We start from the raw sequence: 21,045 nt of genomic DNA, 5'->3' as shown, positions 1-21,045 counted from the left end.
CGGATTTCAAATAAGAGGCAACGGCTGGTTGATTTTCAGTTGTGGAGCATTTAATTTTGTCTGAGCGGGTCTCGGTCGCCGAGCAAAAGGAGGGAAATAAGCGTCTGCTTTGGATAACGATATTTACAAACGTAAGGTAAGAGGGTTCCCTTAATATCTCAGAGCCTCCGAAGTGTTTATATTAAGATGCTAGATGTGTAACGATGGTCCGTCAGCGACATTAGCTAGCCGGTGTAAGGCTACTTGCTATGGTTGCTACGTTAGATAGGTTGGTGGGAAAGCTAGAGGAATTAAAAGTCTACTAACAATACGAACAGAAGCTTTGATGATCTTCAGAGTATATTTAGTGCAGATAGTTTGTGTAATGCGGTTGACTATGAGCTGATAAAATAAGTTAGCGCTTAATTACAAACTACGTCCCACACACCCACTGTACGCGCGAAAATGGAGGTTAGTAAATGATGTTATCTGTTACGAACAGTTTACTTGTTAAAAAGCGTTTGGTTATATGGCAAGGGGAATTTTGTTTCGAAAACACTAATATATGCATTTACTAACCATGGTCTCCTGAGTGATTATATTCACGTCACTATTGATTTTCCGCCAAATCTTACATCGCGCCAAAACGAGCCATTTGTTTTGTAAAATAACTGGCGGTAGAGTTTCTAATAATATCAAACGTTTATCCTAACTGCTTAATAGTAATATAGCCATATGCGATTCCTTTATTCATGTCTGGTAGCTTAATGGCAAACTTTGATGTTCGAGGTAGCTAAATTAGCTTCCATGCGAGAAGCCATGCTGACAGTCACATTGCGTGCTCAAAATTTGACATAATCCCCTGATTTGTCTCCTTTATCCAGGTATCTACATACTGCACAGTGTGTATGTTTCACTCAAAGAAAGCCACAATGAAATTTCATAGCTGCGAGGCTACCAGGGCCAGCAATATGGAGAAAAGATCTGCTAATGTGGCTGATTCAGAGTGCAAGGTCTTTCACCTCAGTGCTTCCCCAGTGAAAGAGCCCACTCCCATCAAACCTCAGTGTCCACCTACAGGAGCGGCCAAGGTGTTGTTCTCTCTCAACAACAACACCAGAGCAGTCCACAACAAGGAAAATAGCGCCAGCAGGGACGATGACAGGACTCTGGATGACTGCTTTGAGGACAGCGGCTATCTGTCTCTACAGAACAGTCAGATTGATGATCACCATGGGGATGAAGAGGATGACCACATCCAGGGAAAACCCACAGCGACCCTTCTGCCCTCTGCTCCACATCAAGATCAGATAATATCACAAAACAATTCTATCTCCAAACGTCGAGGGAGGACAAACTCCAGCTGTCCAGTGTCTGTGGTGGCAGCTTCCACTCCTGTGAATCGTCCCAGGAGAAGAACAGCAGTATACTCGTTGTCATCCACTCCCTCCGACCATCACAGTGACCCCAAACTGCCTATACTGAAGTTCCAGCAGGCAGTGTGTGAAGAGCTTGCCAAGAGCTATCAGAAGAATAAGAGGTAGGATTACATTCTGATATTCTGGCTTTGTACCAGTACTCGGTTAGTCTGCACGAGATCGGGATTTGTAATAAGGGAATTACATTTGTTTTCCTGTGTCTCAGGTATGACTGGAGCATTGTCACAAAGGTAGCAGAGGAACATCTTTTGGATCGGGTGATCGGAGGCCATATGGGCCAGGAGTACATCGACATGTTTACATCTCTGTTGTCCAGGAACATGAGAAGCATCCTGACCAACATCCTGGCCCTGCTGGGAGACATGGACCTCATTAGGTAAACTACAAATGCTTCACCATGCAGCGAGGGGGTTCATTCTCCCATTTAGTGGCAAATTTTGATTCTGTTTTAAGGGGGTTAAACGAGGCAAGTTGTGTTTTATCAGCCTGCTTGAAACCAAACACAATTAGCAGCTGCTGCAAACAATTAAACTAATTGGTATTTTTTAACACAAGCATGAAAGTCAAGTTACGTAAAGAGTAAATGCTGTTTTTGTCTGTCTTATCAGATGGATTCATTTGGTTGTTTTTTATGTGTGTTTATGTGCACCTGTTCTCACATTAGGGCAAGACCTGTGAACATTCACTTACAGTTGTAGAGGGGGACTGAATTCAGATACTTGTCAGACTTTCTACTTTCTCTTCATAGTTACTGTGTTTTTCTTGCCTATATTCATCACATGTTCACCCTTTGTCACCTCACAGCTGTAAGAAAGTGAGCAGGACGTGGAGGAGGATCATTTGTGAGGATACTACAGCTCTGAACAGGTGTCAGCAAGCGGAGGAGGCACTCAGGGTGAGGAAATGCACACAAGCACCCTGCATTTTAAAAAAAAATATTAAAATATATATTAAAAAAAGCATTAAAATACTAAATGTGAAACTCTACATGTTTTCATGTTATAATTTGTTTTATATTTCTTTTTTTTTTAAGGAGTCAAGGAGCTCTTTGAGACAAAGGGGTTGTGGTCTTACAAGAGATGTGGCCATGTCCCGGGTGGTACTGTCCTGCATGCAGTCCCTGGCTTCCTCAAGCACTCCATCTTCATCATCATCCTCAACCTCACTGAGCTGCAGGGTCAACAGACGGACTGCTACCTCTCAAAAGGGCAGCACACCCAGTTCCAGATCCACACGCTTCACAGAATACATGCAGGTGAGTGTCTGGGTATAGATGCATCCCAAGTATAAAGGTGTGTTAGGGGCGTCACAGTGAAGGCTTTGATGTGGCATTACTCTATCACAATGTCCACTGCATTCTTTAGATTCCGCCTTTAACGAACACATGTTGTTGTTCTTCTGTCCAGGCTGCCAGCAGTCTGAAGCAGCATGAGTCTCTGCGTTCCTGCAAGCGTTGCGGCTCACCAGCGACACATTCAGCTGAGATCCAGAGGGCCACGTGCACACGCCTCAACTGTCTCTTCGACTTCTGCACCTGCTGTCAAGAGGCTTTCCACGGCTCAACCCCCTGCAGAACAGTGCAGCCCAGACCCCACTTCCTCACCTCCAAGACGGATCAGGTCATACCAGGGAGCGCTCGCAGCAAGAGGAACATAAGGCGCCTGTGACAGAGGTTGCCTGTGGTTTTAATCACTGACCAGTATTAACCGGGTTGGTCGTCTTTCTCTGCACTGGCAGTGTTTCCAGTAGGCCAGAGACCGAGGGGAATGTTTTTACACAAGCAGTCTGTAATTGGCCTCTGAGCTGTGTTACCTGCAGAACTCCGGCTCTACCCATCTGAATCAACTGAGTGAAGCACTTGTTAAAGACACGACTGGAACAATCAACCAGAAAGTGCTGAAACTGTTGTCGTCTGTGAGCGATAAACAAATCTGATGGCAAAAAAAAGAAATGCAGACTGATACACTTTAAATTGTACAGTTTTATTATGTTTTAAAATGAAATGGATGTAAATATATTGTATTGTCAGTTTTAAATAGTTCTTTATATACATATATATTTTGTTTTTTAAATAAATGTTGATCCTGAAGAGGTCTTTATATGTTCAGATTTACTGTATTTGTGTTTCATGTAAATAGACGCTTCATAAAACGTAACCTTGGTTTTTGTCTGTCATTCATTTATCCCAGAGCCACATGCAGTTAGTTGATTAACTGAAAAGTTAATTGACAGAACATTAAGTTGCAATTACTGATAATCGGTCATTTTTTTTCAAGCAGATGCCAAAGTTCATCCGGTTCCAGTTTCTCAAATGTGACAATTTGCTGTTTTTCATTTTAGCACATAAAAGGAAACTTAATATCTTTGGGTTCTGAGCTGTTGGTCGGACAAAACAACATTTGAAGATACCATCAGGGAGTACAGGAAGCTGCAGTAAAAATAATACTATATAATAATACTATACTGAGTAGTTTTACTTTTAAAACTAACTGTCAACATACAATCTCTACTTGCAATGCAGTATTTTTAGTGTGTAGTGCAGTATTTTAACTTTAAAACTTAAAAAAAACTAAATTATTTACTACTTGGACTATTTGTATGTGTAACAGTACATATGTGTTTTTCTGACATTCGGCTCTGGCCACATCCTGATTTCTCTCACTAGAGGGCAGCATTGTTTCCCTCTGGAGCTCTTCTTCACTGGATTGTTGGGACCAAGTCTCTCCTGTTTTCTATCTCACAACATTTTCTTTCAGAGTATTGATGAAATTCACAGAAAAAGCTAAATGCAAACTACTGCAGCTTGCAATACAATCAACTGTGATTTTATACTATAAAGAGGTCATATCACAGAAACAAGGGTTAAAAATTATTTCCTTGTCAGATACTGAGAGTTATTTTGTTACTGCTGCTTATGTGTATGAGATAAAAGATAGAAAGATAGAAAACAGGCAGAATAGTTTCAGTAGCTTTACATTTATGCTGGATAGCCTATAGAAGAGAATAACTTGAAGTCTAACTTAATGGAGAACTTCACCAATTTGACTCACTGATATCTGATTTGGCCCTAGAGGGTATTAAAAAGTACTCAATTTAATGCACAAAGGACTTAAATAAATATTTTCTCTTGCCTCTCTTTTGTGTGGAGTTTCTGACTGGGAAGACAAGCCCTCACCAGCTTTTGGAAAATTCCTCAAAGGATAAAAATTGCCTCTGCCAGCTTGCCTGAATCAGTCATCACTTGTTTAGGAGAGTTATGAAGCTGAGAATAACATTCGGTGGTTACCTCTGACATTTGCAGGATGACCCATTTGTCTCTCGTCTCTCTCTCTCTCTCTCTCTCTCTCTCTCTCTCTCTCCTTACAGCTGAGTTGCTCTGTGTTGGGTTAGGATGACACATGTGAATGTCAGTCAACTTTCATTCATATGTCAGGTCTTGCACAGGAATTATTTTTGTTCAGTGGGATGTCCTGTGACGTGGAAAGACCCTATAAGTTTCTCAGAAGACACAAATTTCAGCATGTAGTTGTAGCACTCCAGCTGTGGGCGCTTGTTAGAGCTCTCCATAAAACCTGACATTTAGTCTTGAAATTATATGGATTTGAGTTAGTACTTGTTTATAACTGAGTATGATTTCTTTTCTGTGTGTGGGTGAATCAATTGCAAATAAAATACTGGTTTCCGACGGTTACTCATGTAGGTACAGTGGGAGAAACAATACAATGGATGACAATAGGCAGGAAAGGAGAAAAAAATCATACTGGACATCCATGGGGAACAGGACTGGAAACAAAACTGAAGTCAGGAAAAAAATGGTGTTGAAAATATTACTGTATTTACTGTGTAATAAAACAGTAAACAGGGGAGAACAGCAGCTTACATTCATTATCATTAGTGTGTAACTACCGCTACATGTTGTAGTTTCACTCATTAACAAACATTATTGTGGTGTGTAGGAGAAAATGCAACATAAAAGAGGGGTGCTCATTTTACAACTTTGCATGCAGCACCCATATTTATATCTTCTACTTCACTGTATTATTTGAAATAAAGACAATTTTAAATTTGCTCTTGGCAGGCATGTTAGTCCAGCACTGCAGCAGCTCATAACGGCTATGCTGGAGTATAAAATGTTCATTATCGGCCTCAGCAGCAGCAGATTTCAGAGAAAACACAACCTGATCAGCACCAAACAGCAGACAGAGACCAGCTGGTGAAAATAGTGAAATAGTGGAGTGGAGCTTTTAGTAGGTAAAGAGCCTGATATCTACCTCAGGTGTTGGTGTAGACCAAAAACAGAGCTAAAAGAGGGGGAATATTGGGCTTATGTTTGCCAGGTGAACATAAACACAACTCCAAATGAAAGCAAATGTTACTTAAAGGTGATTATATATCAGTAATGTGTTCACAGTTTGCTTCTCCTGTCCCCAAGTGGCCAAAAGAAATCATATTATTGCAGGTTTTAAAGGGTCTTTATTGAATATTTTTATTTAAAAAAGTTTGCCCCAATATATATCTGATTTTTTTTTTTTTACCTCTAAACTATCGATACAGGTATCAGCCTCAGGAATCCAGACATAACATATGCCTAATAACATTAACATACATTTTGTTGGCTTAAAAGGGCCAACAAAATGTAAGAGCAGCAGCTGTACACCCAACATGTAAGAACATGTCATGATGATGGAACTAAATGGACTATTTCGTAAAACGTCAGAGCTGCTGATGTCGCTGTGGTGGCGGCCGCTGATTAATCTGTGCAGTGGCCTTTCGCTCCCTCAGCGACGCGGGATCATTTATCTGGCAGATTTATTGATCGGCTGCTGCGGCGAGACACAATCCCAACACAGTCAGACCTGCTGCTAATTGTAAAAGTCATTAGGGCTGGCCCCCACATCTCTCTCTCTCTCTCTCTCTCTCTCTCTCTCTCTCTGTGAGTGTGTTACATTGCAGCTGAAGCCTCCTATGTTGTTCAGGCATCTAGAGTAACTTGCTGCAGGTCAACATTTTGTGAAAATATGTTATTTCACAAAACACAGATTATCCACTCACTTATAATGTTAATGAAAGACAATGAAAGGTGTTTTAATGTCATTATTTTTTAAGTGTTTTCCTGTTTTCCCATCATCCCACCTTCTCTTCTCCTTTCTGCTACTATTCTTAGTATTTTATGTGCTCATCCTTTGAAGTTCACTGTTTCTGTTTCTGTTTTCTATTTTATTTATTTATTTATTTTTTGCATAAATAGCTCATTTCAGCCCAAGGATAGAGGAGGAGGGTGGGCTGGTGTATGACAGGGCAACATCCGGAGCTGTGTGTGTGTGTGTGTTTTTTTCAGGTTGGTGATCTTGATGCACAGTGACTTCCACATGTCAATCGGCCGTATGTCACCAAAGCCGAACTGTAAAAGCCCTGAATCGAAGCTGTCACTCGATTGCCTCTGGGGAAACGAGAAGGAAGCAGGAAGTGAATCAAGTCCTCGGACTGAGAATGAGGAGGGAAAATGAAGCCTGGCCGGTGACTCAAACTGTCTCTGAACATTTTCCTGATATGTTCAGTAAATTTGCACTTTGCCAAATAATGTAAATTAACAAGAAAAACGTAATCCGGTTGCAATTACATTTCCTTCAAAACATATTTGATGCTGTTAATTTGTTGTGTGTGAACATAATTACTGCGACAGTGTTGTACAAGCAGTCAGGTGGTCAAAAAGTTCTAAAACAGAAATCCCACGTTAGCCGAGGAGAAAATGAAGGCGACTGAAACTGTCTGTTATTAACACCCATCAAAGTTCACAGACCAACTGCTCGGTTCAACTTTGGGTCAAATAAACCCACAAGGCGGCTCCAGGAGAAAAATGACATATGAAGCCTCAATCCATTGGTCCCCAATTTAGTTTGAGTATGAATATTTGTTTAAACCCCACTTTATTTGCACACTATGAGCATAATTTAAACTGAAATATTAATGGTACATTTTGACACCAGATTCCTCTGAATTAAGTAAAAAAGCTTTTAACAGTTTGGTTCATACTGTGCATTTTTGGTGGATATTACCAAATTTACAACTAATCAGATTACCACAAAGTAATTGCCACATAGTGAAGCATCTGGGTCCCCTGAGGATCTGGGGCCGTGGGGCAATTGCCCACTTTGCTTGGATGGTTAACCAGCCGTGCCTACGTAGATAATATGACTAAACTGTTTGTTTAAATCCCTTCTCACTGTCACGCTGCTTTTGTTTTTTGCCCTGTTTCATTAATTCTGGCAATGTTGCCGTGTTCCCAGTTCCCGTGTTCCAGTTCCAACAAATCCACAGCAATGGGGTAAACTCCATCTCGAAAGCTCCAGAACAGCTACTAAATGTACCCCAGCGAGTATTATAAAGGTGTTGTTTCCTTGTATGCTTCAGGATTTTGCCCATAAACTTTCTCTTTCACTTAACTTGCTCAGACGCAGTAATGACTGTTTGTGGTTGTTGTACAGACTGATCAGTACAGTACAGTACAGACTGGTCAGAATCTGAACTCATAGCAGCTTTGTTTGGTTATCTCAGTGTTACGAGTGATTGGTGATGCATAGAAATCTAAGACCGAGGTGCTACGACCTGAAGAGGTTCAATGAGCACTTCATTTCTGAGTCATGTCTGGAGACGTATACATGTCTTCAGCAGACACACATGTGTGTGTGCTCACTCACACACACACACACACACACACACACACACACACACACACACACACACACACACACACACACACACACACACACACACACACACACACACGCACACACACAGTGCTTGGTGTTAAAAGGCTGCTGCCCTCTCTCTCTGTCTATTTTTACTCTGTTTGGTCCATTAAGATCAGCAGTGATGAGAGTTAATGAATGAAGCCTCTCCACCAAACAGGCAGTAATCACAAATGTCCTAGAGACACACACACACACACACACACACACACACATATACACACACACACACACACACGTATACACAACCACACACCTAACACAAAGACACACATATTGACCAGAGTTTTTTTATGACGGCACTCTGAGGCAATCAATTAAATGTGCACGCACGAAGACACACACACACACACACACACACACACACACACACACACTCACTCAAGAACATACATAAAAGAACATACATAAAAACATAAGCACACACAATTATTGTGAAGGCTATTGAGTGTGTTTAAAAGCTGGCAAACATACAAAATTTACTGTATACATTATAGTTACACAAAATATACACACGTACAGAATAACTAGTTCAAAATGTCTTTGAATATATAAAGTTTAACAATGTTATAAACTGCCATAATAATGTATGACTATACTTGTGTACAGATTAAAAGATTAATTGGAATTAAGTGTATTATTAGTGTAAATGAGCCAGCTAAACACTCTGTATTCCTCACACTTAGCATGAGATTTCAGATTTGATTCCCAGAAAATTATTTGGAAATTTGAGACATAAAATGAATAATTACCATATATTTATATTTTACCATCCTTTTTTTAAAGTTACTAGGTGAGAATATGTGTTGGACTTGTCAGAGCCCACATCCTTTTCGGGCTGCAACTAACAATTATTTTCACTATTGTTTAATCTAATGTTTAATTTGAAGTTCAACAATTAACTGATCTAATTTATCTGATTACCTGAAATTTTGATGTGAGCTAATGCTGAATCAGCAAAGTCCTTTGAGTCTGCCATCGATGCACAGTGACACCTTTGCTTCTAATTATAACAGCGGCTGATCTGGGCGCAGCCCCGCAGAACATTGCTCATGACATTTATGAGTCAAATATCCGCTGCCATTTTGACACTTGTAAACAAAGTGAGTCACCACAAAAAGAGTGAGCAATTATATTTAAACTTAATACACATTCATTTTGTTAGTTTAATTTTGTGACTTTGCTGCAAAAATGCCTGTGGATAGTAAAAGTAAAATGAAGCATTACTCAACTGAGAAGCAAGGACAACAATAACAAGGGCTTAAAATAACATCAATGAAAAGTGTTATTTTAATAATTTACATATATTTACAATACTGATTTCTTAAGAAAGTTACAATTAGGCCTTCTTGTCTGATGCACAATGACAAATTGAGCTTTAAGCTTTGTTTACAGGTCAAATGAATAACAAATAAACTCACAGAATCCTCAAAAATAGCAGCGATAAAAAAGAAAATGTAGCAGTATCACTCATTGCCTGCAGATGGTGTTCATGTTAAAATAACAGCAGCTATTCTTTTGCTTGCCAGCAGGGGGCGACATCAGCATGTCTACATCTGCAAGTCTAAATTGCTGCTACTTTTCCTGTATGTGGTGCAGGTTGTGCATGTGTGGAGCAGATCATACAATGACCAAAGACGTCAGTCTTATGGAAAATCTGCAGCCTGCTACTTGAGAATTAGTTTGTGACCAAAGCCATGGAGTGCTTCATATCTGTACAGCAACATCCTTTGCTGCAGGAAAGCCATGCAAGCACTTAGAATCAGAGCTGAAAAGGCCAAAGTGTTCATGAACTGCATATAGGATGAATCATTACTGTGTCCCTGCAGTTAAAACAGGGAGCATAAAAAAAGACATTTATAGAAATGTCACAGATTATGACTTAAACCTTGCATTTTGCCATGTGGGGTTCAGCAAGGTTAAATAATCAATGGGATGAAACTCATGACACTTATTCTATGGTTTTGCAGGACAGCCACAGAGCTATTAAAGAGAGAAAATAAGAAACATTTTTTAAATTAAATGCAACAGAATTGTGACGAACACAGCAGAAACAAACAGTCCACTCTTACAGTGGAAGCCATTACATAGCAGAACTGAGGAAACTTGCAGCTGGTTGACTGAGAAGTCTGCTAATGGTCAGCAGTGATGATCATGCTAATGCATGACAACATGACTGAAAGCATGTCTATTTTCAGACCTTCAAACAGCCTCACAACCATCTAAAGCTGAGAAAGCTGGCTGAATAGGAATTAAACATGTAACAATACAATGGTTCTTAAGGCTATAATGTAGTTATATATGAAAAATGGACATGTTGTGATCTATGTTTTGACTGCATTGTTTGAGATCATATTGTACTGAAGCAAATAAAGGCTTGGTTTGTGCCACTAATAGGAGTGGAACAGTAACCTTTTCCATGTCTAGTTTTCTCCATCTCTAAGTCAAAGCTAACCAGAACTTTAAACAGTTGTCTTGAGTTTCTGGTTTCGAACACTTGTAGCATCACTTGTATCTTGTATCACCCTCCTCTCCACTCCTCAGATGATCTGATGATTTGAGCTTCCCTTTGAGCAGGTTTGTCAGTCACTGTGGCATCTGCACACCTGCCTGAGCTGAACATGATCACCCATTTCTGAAAGTTTTTCAGAAAGTAAAGACTTTTAAGCTGGCAGCTGAAGCAGACATTTAAGGGTTGAACTTCATAATACTTGATTTAAAACAAGAAAATATGTTAAAACAGAAAAAAAGGTGCAAAGCTTTGTACAAACGAAGCCAAAACCCAACGACTGACAAAGTGTCTCTGTCCATGGTGCTGAAGTTTTGTTTCCCTTATGCTCACTTATTCTTCACCTATTCTTCTTCTTCTACTGTTTTTGAAGATTGAAGATGAAATGAAGATTTTATTGAAATTCAAACAAATAACAAAGACAGACCCAAAATAGTGTTGCATGGATACGTATTAGGCCTATTTCCTTACAAGAGCTGATCACAAAAAAGTTTACACATCATGCTTACTCATCATGAGGAAACTGTTGTAAAAGAGACTTGAAGGATGCATGGTCATCTTTGCCTTTACAACTTTTTTCAATAGTACATTTTCTTTTTCTTTCCATAGGATGAGATATTCTACAAAAGATATTTTTTTTTTCAGCTGTGGCTGTTCATGTCGCCTGTTTATGTGTATGGTATAAAGATGATAAGACTAAGCACTAAGATCTCAGGCCTGCTTCTCCCAATTTTGGGATCTGGGATCTGGCAGGGGAGTGGCGCTTAAATCAGTTTCTGGGTCAACAAGGAAAGCAAGAGGCATCTTATGGCAAAAGAAACACACTCAGTGTGTATCCAGAGTTTTCAGCAGTGTCACTGAACTTCATGTCAGTCAGCTGACACCCATGGGGAAGATGTGAAGGTTGTTTGGTTCCTCATATATGTCAACATGTCAGATCCATCTATGCGATTACATCCAAGATTTCTTTTTCACAGAAAGTCTGATAAGCTGCCCTGGGACAGCAATATTTCATTTAAAACAATTAAGTTTTGGCTAATTAAAAAAAAAAAGTTTAGTTTAGTTAAATAGCTAAAATGCCAAAAGACATATTGGAGAAAATAAGGAATCCTGTAGAATCTTTGGCAGAAATTAGAAGGAAAACTGTCAAAACCTCATGTCATAAAACTTCAACCATCAAACAAGCAGCCAGACAAAACAACTCAGCTTTGAAAAATAAACCAACATCTTTTATTTGGTGAGTGGTGTACATCACTATATGCACTAAAGGCAGGTCTATGCACAGTTATAACTTCTTTGCTCTACATATTGAATAGTATAAAGTGATTATATGCATCTGTGTCCATTCAAAATGTGTTCCCCTTCCTCTTCCTCTTGTATCTCTGTTTTATCCTCAAATGACCACTTTTGGATTCTCTAACACAGCTCGCTCAGCACTTAGATCATGATTGCACCATTGAAAATGAATGCGACAACTGTAAATGGGAATTTAAAACAACAGATGTTCTGTCACACAAAAAGTTTATTCTGTCCCATGTGTAATAGTACAATAAATCTTAACTTGCCTTAGTTATCATCCTAATGAAACAAATCAATCAAATGTTCCACTGTAATTATATACAGCTGTTGTTCTGCTAAAGCTAGATGGGAAGATTAATTTTTCTTTTTAAATAATTAATAAAGCAGTGATTCTACAGAAAGCCAGTGGTGCTGGAGTTCTCTACAGAAAGTTGATGGAACTATTGGTTAGCGAAAATTAAAAAATCGAATCATACAGATGTTCCAGTTAAAGCTAACTGGAGAAATGTTTTATGAGATACAGTGAAAAATAAATAAATAAATAAATAAATAAATAAACAAATAAATAATGCTGTTCAACAAGTCAAAGGTTAAACTAAAAGTTAACGGGATAAATTTCATTTAAATCTAATGGAAGAGTTGCTGCATTTGATGCATTTAAAAATTGATTAAACAAAGCTAACGTGACAACAGATCCACCAAAATTCAACAGGAATGTCGTTTTATTGAAATGCTGTTCCACTAATGTTCAATGAAAGTTAATGGGATGAATTTCACTCAGATTTAAAAGGCCAGTGTTTCCATTAAAAAGGAAAAATGGTTCCATTGAAAATTTGATCAAACGTTCCACTGAATTCCATTTTATACAAGTTTTGCCTAAATGAAAGTAAATGAGGCCGTTGAAGTTAATAGTTTTGTTCCGCTTAAAGTTCTACGCAGGAATGATTCCACTGAAAGCTAATGGTGCAAGTGTTCCACTGAACAGCACCTGGACATGTTCTGCACTGAAAGTTAATGGAACTTTTGTGAGAGAAAATTCATTAGAATTCAATCGGACTAATTTTCTATTCAGCGTTAACTGAACAAGAGTTGGTCGAATTAAGCTAACGTTGCAGTATATCCACTGAAAAACAACGGGAGAGGTACACTATTGAAAGTAAACGCAGTTCTATTGACATTCAATGGGTCAAACGTTTAACTGAAAGTCAATGGGACAGATCAGGGGAGAAATGTTTCCACTGAAAATGAATGGAACAACATTGATCTTAGAAAGAGAGCAAACGTGGTACTTCTGTTTACATTTACTGTTGCCATCTTCAAAAGACACGCATGTTGCTCGGTGCAGCCCAAAGAGTCTTTGGGCCAGAATCATTAGTGATTAGTATTGTGTATATATACTGTATATATACAGTGTAAACATGTACTGTGTGGATGGATAGATAGATAACCACATTGGAGAACACATCATTGTTGGTTCATTTGACTTCTGAATGTCCTTTGGATTAATACCATGTTGTTTTTGGAATGGGGAATGTTTCATGAGGATGAGTTGAGGTATTCACTCGAGGCCTCGGGCCCCTCCTCAAAGTGGCTGCAGATAAAAAAATAAAAAATAAGAGAGAAAGTGGACAGAGAAGATGACGTGCTATTGATTTAGAACAACTCACAACAATGTTGGACTGAGATCGTAAAATACAATACTTTCCACAATTAGGCTAAGGCTAAGGTTAGGAAATATGTCAATACATCAAGGAAGGCCACACTTTTAATAGTGCAAGCCTTTGTCTGTATCTGCATGTGTCAGTACCTACCAGTTGAAAGTTGTTTAGGAGGTGATCTACGTTGATGTCATCGTAGCTCTCCTGGAAAGTGTTGGGTTCGTCCCTGGACTCCTCCGGGTCGGTGGTTCCAGGATCTTCTAGGCTGTGTGCATATGAATACACATGAAAAGTTTTATTCATTAACATTCCATAAATACAAATATTTGAAATTGTGAGGCACAATCAGGTGTTGTTTCTCAATCACGCAGTAAAATGTACACGTGCGCGTTCTGCAGTTTTATGGCTTTGCACTTCTCTCATCTCTGAACCATAAAATGTGAGGGATAGCCCAGCATACCAGTCCGCTGATTTAGCATCACTCATTGTTATTTATCCATTAAAATTGATTTCAGAATAGATATGAGGACAGAAGTAGACCAGAAATAGATCTATTCTGCCATATTTAAAAAAAGATATGGGATTATCATTAATGCCAAGTGTTACCTGAGCTATTTTCTTGCAACAATTTTACATTTATCTAAGGTGGAGGCACTTTCAGTGAGTCACAAAGTACTTTACTTATACATTCATCTTATGGTAGATGATGAAACTGAGGTGGACAGGTGAAGGGTGGGAGCACTGATTCCTACCTTCTCTTTCCTGTTAAGACTGAGTTCAGGTACTTTTTGACGGCCATCTGTTTGCGGAAGCGGCTGTAATTGTCTGTAAAGATGGCGTCTGAATGACGCTTCACTGGCTCCTCCATCAGCTCGTCACTGGACAGAGGAGAGATCGTGAAAGATACAAGGGGGAGAACAGTCACCACAGTTCAGAGGGCAGCCGGTTTCAATACAAAGTCAGTGCAGCTCAGGATCCGTGATTCATGGTGCCTTTTCTTTGTGTGTGGGGGTGAGTCCCTTCTGGCTGTATAACAAACGTATAATGACGCGATAATGGCATAAATTAACCTTTAAAAATGTTTAGTCAATTACAAAATGCATCATCAAGCAGGTTGGGTCCTTTCATTGTAAATGTCAGAAGGTCCTTTCTGTTAAACATCAAACATTAAAGAAAAGAGTTCACCTCTCTCCACGTGAAATAGTGAAATACATGATATATTTTCACGTTTTGCTAAAGGTCTCACCTGATTTATTTGAATTACACTCAGTTCACATGACTTTTTGGAAATTTTGGAGATAAAATCAACTTTTTGAGTTTTGCTTTATCAAGAACTTAATTAACTTTCTGGCTTTTTTTCAAGCTCACCTATAGAAAATATGCTGAATAAAAATAAGAGGCTGGGAATTTATTTTTTTTCTTCATAACTAAACCGCTCATTTAAAAAAATGCCTTGTGTTTTCTTTGTCTTTGTTTGAGTAAAACCTCTGTATGACCACAAATAAGTCTGACTGTCAGAAAAGCCCTGATATTTTCTCTTTAAACATTATTCAACTGAACAGTGTGTTATCGTCTGAGGTGACATTTCTCCCACTGTTTGGTATGACATACTCATGGAGCTTCAGACCTCTGCTTCCATTTACCTTTAATCTACACTTTCTGCTTTTCTCCTGTCAACTTTCTGACTGTCCACTACAAGAATATTCACTGTGGTTTTGGTCCATGGAATGACAAAGACAATCTAGACAAGCTGGTCTAATATTTCCCCCTTTTAAATAATTGTGCACTTTGTCCTATAACAATTAACAGATCAAGTCAAATTCCTTGTGGATTCAAGGTTACACATTCAAATGAACCACCTCTGCCCATGTTTTTCTTCTCCAAATTTTGAATTTCAGTGTTTCATAAATCTGAAACCAGGTTTACACTGCAGTTTAAGAAGCCTTGACCTAGAATACATTGTTTCCCGTTTTACAAACCTGAAAACGGATAAAATGGGGATGTAAAATCCGATTTAACGATTTTAATGTGTTAGTATGAAAAATCAATAAATAAATACAGCACGAGGTTTTCCTTTTACTCTCCAATCAAAGGCTAATTTCAGCCTCGTCCACCGCCTGCCTGCGGCTCTACGCTCTCCGGAGCTCTCCGGACGGGAAGGTCACCTACCTGACCCGCTTGCCGATCAGAGACTCCAGGTACCTCCGCGCTGATAGCTGTCCCAGGAGTTTGCTGTATCCGCTGGTGAACAGACCGTCTGCGTGTCTCGTCGGTCTGCACAGCACCACAGGACATTGGACAGATTAAAACACCAACAAATGCAACAGCAGCTCCAGTTCTTCAGTCAGCATGTCTGCCATCAAAATGATTTCACTCCTCCTAAATGTAGACCCCCTCAAAATTATATATATATATATATATATATATATATATATATATATATATATATATATATATATATATATATATATATATATATATATATATATACACGTTGGTGTGTGTGTGTGTGTGTGATGAATGAACCTGAGCAGGAGTCAGCAGGAGACAAACCCGCTCAAAATCATTCACAGGTCTCATTGTACAGCATTGGATGTCCCCCAGCCCCCCCCCCCCCCCCAGGCTTAGTTGGAAAGAACACAGGTTTCCTCTCACCTCATGGATGTGTATGGCAGACTCAGAGTCCGGGAGTACAACACACTGCACAGGGCTATTAAGAGAAGCAGCTGGGGGCCGGTTCGTTGTAACATCGCTTTACACCTGAGGATGGAAACGGTGAGGGGTTATTCTCTCTTTGACTTGAATAAAATGAACATAGGTCAGTTCCCATCAGTTCACCGACGGAAAAAGATACTTCGACTGCCTCTCCTCATTACCCCATAAGTTTTATTCATTATCTTAAATTACGCGTCAGGTAGTGAACAAGTGGTGGATCGATCTACAGCAATAAAGAGGAGTAGTTTCGTCGTGAGGAGCCGTTTGGTCACTGATCTTTGTAAAACTACCCCTTTTGATGTTTGACAAGAAGAACAGCTCATCAGAATCCAGTGCGTAATTACGCACGACCGCTTTGTTGGCACCATAAACCACAAAACAAACTTAACATGACGAGCTACAAATGCTTTCCACAAAAAGACGCGGGAGTAAATTTAACTCTCGAAATGTAAATAACTCCCCTGTGCATGTTCCCAGATCAGTTTAGTTTTTAAACAATTTAGTTCTCTGACTCCCCACTCGCTACCTGTCAACTGGAAAGGAACGAAACCGAATGTTTTAGTCACGGAGGACTGCTAGTACAACGATCTCTGGCAAAATTCTCGGATTTCTGACGGAGAAAAGAAAAAGAACTCACGGAATCCAATGCGTAATTACGCAGAGCGCAGAGAGTATCGATGCATGTTATTACACGGAGACCCTGCAGTTCTGTTGCTACCACAGACCGCGAGCCAAATTGAATGTGTGGATCTGCTGCTTAAATTACAACAAGCAGTTTATTCGAAATAAAACCCAACAGCTCTCATTTGGAAAACTTATCCAAAACCAAAAGCTGAAGAGCGCAAAAAGAACAAAAACACAAGTTAAAAATGACCCAAAACCACCGAGAACGCACCGTCTCAAAGATAATTTTTACGTAAAGGTGAGATCTTACATGTGCTCTTGAGAAAGTTGGTTGCGTTTGGTTCTTTCCGCTGCGCTCTCCAAAGTCCTGATCTTGAGCCGGCGATGTATGTCCACTCTGTTGATCCGATGCTTCCTGACTCTGTCCTTCTGCTCGTCTTCAGCTCCGCGCCCCCGTTTTATACACCTGGATGTTTCTCATGAGGCAGGACTGACATCCGATTCAATCAGGGGCCTGAGACGTCAGTAGGTCGTTGCTTCCGTCACTGGTCTTGCTCATGGTCGGAACCAAACAGACCTATGGTGAAATTAGTGGGGAGTTTTTTTTTTGGTTTTCTTCTCCAATTAATCGTAGGAATAACTAACTTATATGCCAAGGTTGATGCCCTTGACTCATCTGATCATTTTCTCTGGGCTCCTTTGCTATCACAATGCGGTTCAGCTGCTGGAGGGAGGAAGGAAATCTAAAGAATGAGACTTGAATTTAAACTCAAAGTTTTTTGAAGATCTGTTCTACAAGACAGGTGAAGAAAAGAAAAGGGAGAGTAAGAAGGTACAGAGGGCACAAGACATTGCAGCATTATCCTTTCAAAGGGATATCAGAAATAAAATATCAATCTCCACAATATATGTGGAATAAATATCAATGCCCACATGTACCAAAGCTTCAGGGACCGCTGGAATACTCAGTCCACAAGGAAAAGGTGATTAACTTTGTGAAAGCTTTTATCCTACATTTGTTTCTTTTATTAAAGTGTATACTGATCACAAGGCCGGAGATGGAGATAAAGAAAGTTAATGAAGGAGTTTTGAAGCTTTGAGATAACTCAGCTCACATGTGGTTTGTGCACGATCAAAGTTTTCCCTGTACTTATTAGATGTCTGTAGGCTACTTATCAAGGGTGTAAAATGTGCTGTAATCATGTTGCCACATCTCTAAATATCATTCAAATATCACAAAGTACAAATATTGTTGTATATATTGTAAAGAATTGATAATAAAAATGTTCCAGTCTGTAATATAAGAATCACCAAAGAAAGAACCAAGACTGTTGCATCTGTCTGCAGGCAGGACATGACTCTGATGAACATTTCTGAGTGGAGATTTGTTATCAAACACATTGGACATGTGTGGCAGAACACTTTCTTAACTGTTTTTTTTTTTTTAATATAAAAAACTTTACCATAACTGCAGATTTGTGCTAATTTTCATCTGCAGTTTTACAAGGCAAATCAGAGCTTGTGTGTTTGAAGGGCCCTGATTCTTGTCATAAACATATGTTTTTGTTCAAGGTATCTGACTAAAAAAGATATTTCCAGTATGATTTTATTCTTTAAACATTTTTTTTGACTCACGTATTGTCTTGCCGTGGCACAAATGCTTAATTCCACAACAATGTTGTCAAAATCCTGCTGCTGCCATTTATATCTATTTGTTCACCTCAGCAGCAGTGAGCGCTGAGCGCCACAGATGGTGCTGATGACTGAATAAAAACATCAGGATCTTGCAGATTACCACTTTAAATAAATACAATAACGTTTCAGAGGGTGCATGGGTGCAAGATACTGCCACTGCTTCTATTTCAGGTTGTGTTGGGCTTTTACAAAAGAACACCACGCAGGACTGAAGTGTCTCTGAATCCACCCACATTGTCCCTGATGAGCCTTATTTGCTCTGCTAGAACGGCACATGAATTAGCCGTGACGTCGGCCGGCGCTCCATCCATCCATCCATCCATCCATCCATCCAAATGAGTGTGAACCATTTAGCCAGTATCAGTGGAGACAAAAACATGATTGGCTTAGACATGACTTACAGAGACGGAGAGGAAAAGAGAGAGCGCAGAGCATGCTGAAACAAAAAGATAGGCAGATAAATTGATAAGCAGTTGATGATAATTGCAATATGTTAAAGTAGCCATGAAACTTGTTAGCATGAATACAGACAATGCTTGTAATATTTACATTAAATTAATTGTTATTTGTGTGAGATTTGAACAGATATTTGTTGATATATTTATTTATATATTGATACACTGAAGATTTCAGTTTTGTCTACAGCCTTTTTTACAGCTTCATCCTCTCACGGCGCCTCGTCTCTTCTCCCCAGCTTCACTGTTTTGGTTCAACCTTTCTCTCATCCGCCTTGTTTTTGGCAGCAGCAGCAGCAGCAGACAAATGTTTTCAGCTCTGAGAAACACACTGTCTAATGAACACAATGGAGCATTCAGCAGCCAAAACACCATAATATATCCCTCAGGAGGTAGTGGAGACCCAAGCAGAGCTAAAAGGCATAACATTCATCGTGTAGACAGAGACATGACTCAAAATGAGTGATAGTGCTTTGTTCACAATCTCAACTTTCACAACAAAATTCAGAAGTAATGTGAGCTGTATGATGAGACACATGAAAACGATGCGTGAGCAAGCATTTTCTGAGAATTATGATTCATTATTGCTTGCATTTGTGCTTGCGTACCTGATGATGACTGCAAATTTTATTTCCCTCTACATCATGACAACAGCGTCTCTGGCCTTCATGGGTCATTGATGTCTCCTCCCAGTCAGCAGATGACCCTCCCCCCCCACCCCCCGCTCTCAACCATGATGGCACCATCGGAACCTTAATGTGATCAGTCCAGAGAGAAAGTAGATTACGCAGAAGTCCACGGGGAAGGAAATGGTCTAATTGACAGAAGTGATTGGAGACAGATCCCTGCAGGAAGAGGAAGATGGTGGAGGAAACATCAGCGTTATTATGTTGATGTTGATGGAATGTACGGAAGAAAACGTTCCTATGGACGAATAACAGACCGGCTCACCTCTGTACGACACAGAGGACTGAAGAGAGCATGAATGTAATGTAATGTATGACTAAACGTCATACAGGAATCAACTAACTTGAAATTTGTTTTCAGGTTACTTCAGAACTTATAAACATAAGTTCCTCTAACTTTGAATGAACTGAATGAATGAAATTAAGTTTCCAATGAAACATGATCAACATATTATCATATTATTCTTTTTAGGAAGTTTGAAGAAAATCTAAACGATGGAAACTTGCTGTACCACAGCTGCAACTGTTGCACCTACTACGGTGACTGGTTTACTTTACTGATTTTACATTTGTGTCCAAATGGTGGATGTCTTCCTAATGAGACCCTTTGCATCACAACTCTCCCAACAGCCTGCCTGATGAGGGGAATCCCCTGGCTTGCTGAGTGCCTCCTCTGCAACACATTATCCAATTAGCAAACCGCAGAGTGACGACTCTGATGGCAGATTACAGCTGGCAGCCTGACGAGACTCATCGGGCTCGCTCTCTGTCGCTCTGTCCCTCTTTGTGTGAGTGCACATGTGGCAGGTGGAGAGATGGAATAAAGATACCGAGATAAGATAGAAATGGAGGATGATAGACAGAGTGTGAAATCAAAGACAGAAACCAAGGCAGAGACGAGACAGGAGAGTGACTGAGAGAAAGACGGAGAAAGACAAACATCAACGTGAAATTACAAAGAAAATGGAAGCAAGTTGTTGAAATTAAAGCCAATCTGGAAAGTCAAGCTTGTAAAAGGTTACAGTCACCAAACATACAGGAGAGCAAACTTACACTGAGAGCACAAGTCAGTAACAAAGCAATGAATTATGTTCCTCATCATGAATCTTAAATACAAAATCTCCCTGTCTCACCTGTCTGAGGCTAACACAGTATATACAGTACACAGTACATCAGTACAGTACAGTACATCTACATGTTCTGTGAACTGTGTGAGCATAACTCTTTTTTTTTTATA

At 39.6% G+C, this 21,045-nt stretch overlaps 2 protein-coding genes across 3 annotated transcripts; one reads left to right on the top strand and one right to left on the bottom strand.

Annotated features, from left to right (window-relative positions):
- fbxo5 (F-box protein 5) lies at positions 1-3,580 on the top strand. 2 transcript variants are annotated; one of them, XM_041050019.1, is made up of 6 exons: positions 1-131; positions 864-1,519; positions 1,624-1,794; positions 2,223-2,313; positions 2,452-2,673; positions 2,825-3,580. In XM_041050019.1, exons 2-6 carry the CDS (start codon positions 888-890, stop codon positions 3,083-3,085), a joined length of 1,377 nt encoding a protein of 458 aa, XP_040905953.1. In that variant the 5' UTR covers positions 1-131; positions 864-887; the 3' UTR covers positions 3,086-3,580. The 2 variants fall into 2 exon arrangements, with proteins under 2 accessions (XP_040905953.1, XP_040905952.1); XM_041050018.1 differs by having other exon boundaries at positions 17-136.
- Positions 3,581-13,195: 9,615 nt separating this feature from the next.
- Positions 13,196-17,361, bottom strand: LOC121189770 (vasoactive intestinal peptide). The gene is made up of 6 exons (XM_041050209.1): positions 17,283-17,361; positions 16,289-16,393; positions 15,803-15,907; positions 14,386-14,511; positions 13,787-13,898; positions 13,196-13,566 (listed from the first exon to the last, which is right to left on the bottom strand). Coding segments are annotated over exons 1-6 (459 nt in total). The 5' UTR covers positions 17,285-17,361; the 3' UTR covers positions 13,196-13,557.
- Positions 17,362-21,045: the final 3,684 nt, after the last annotated feature.

Source organism: Toxotes jaculatrix, chromosome 11, assembly GCF_017976425.1.
Source record: "Toxotes jaculatrix isolate fToxJac2 chromosome 11, fToxJac2.pri, whole genome shotgun sequence".
Taxonomy (NCBI): domain Eukaryota; kingdom Metazoa; phylum Chordata; class Actinopteri; family Toxotidae; genus Toxotes; species Toxotes jaculatrix.
Note: the sequence above shows the minus strand (reverse complement) of the source record. Positions and strands in the feature narration are given on the sequence as shown.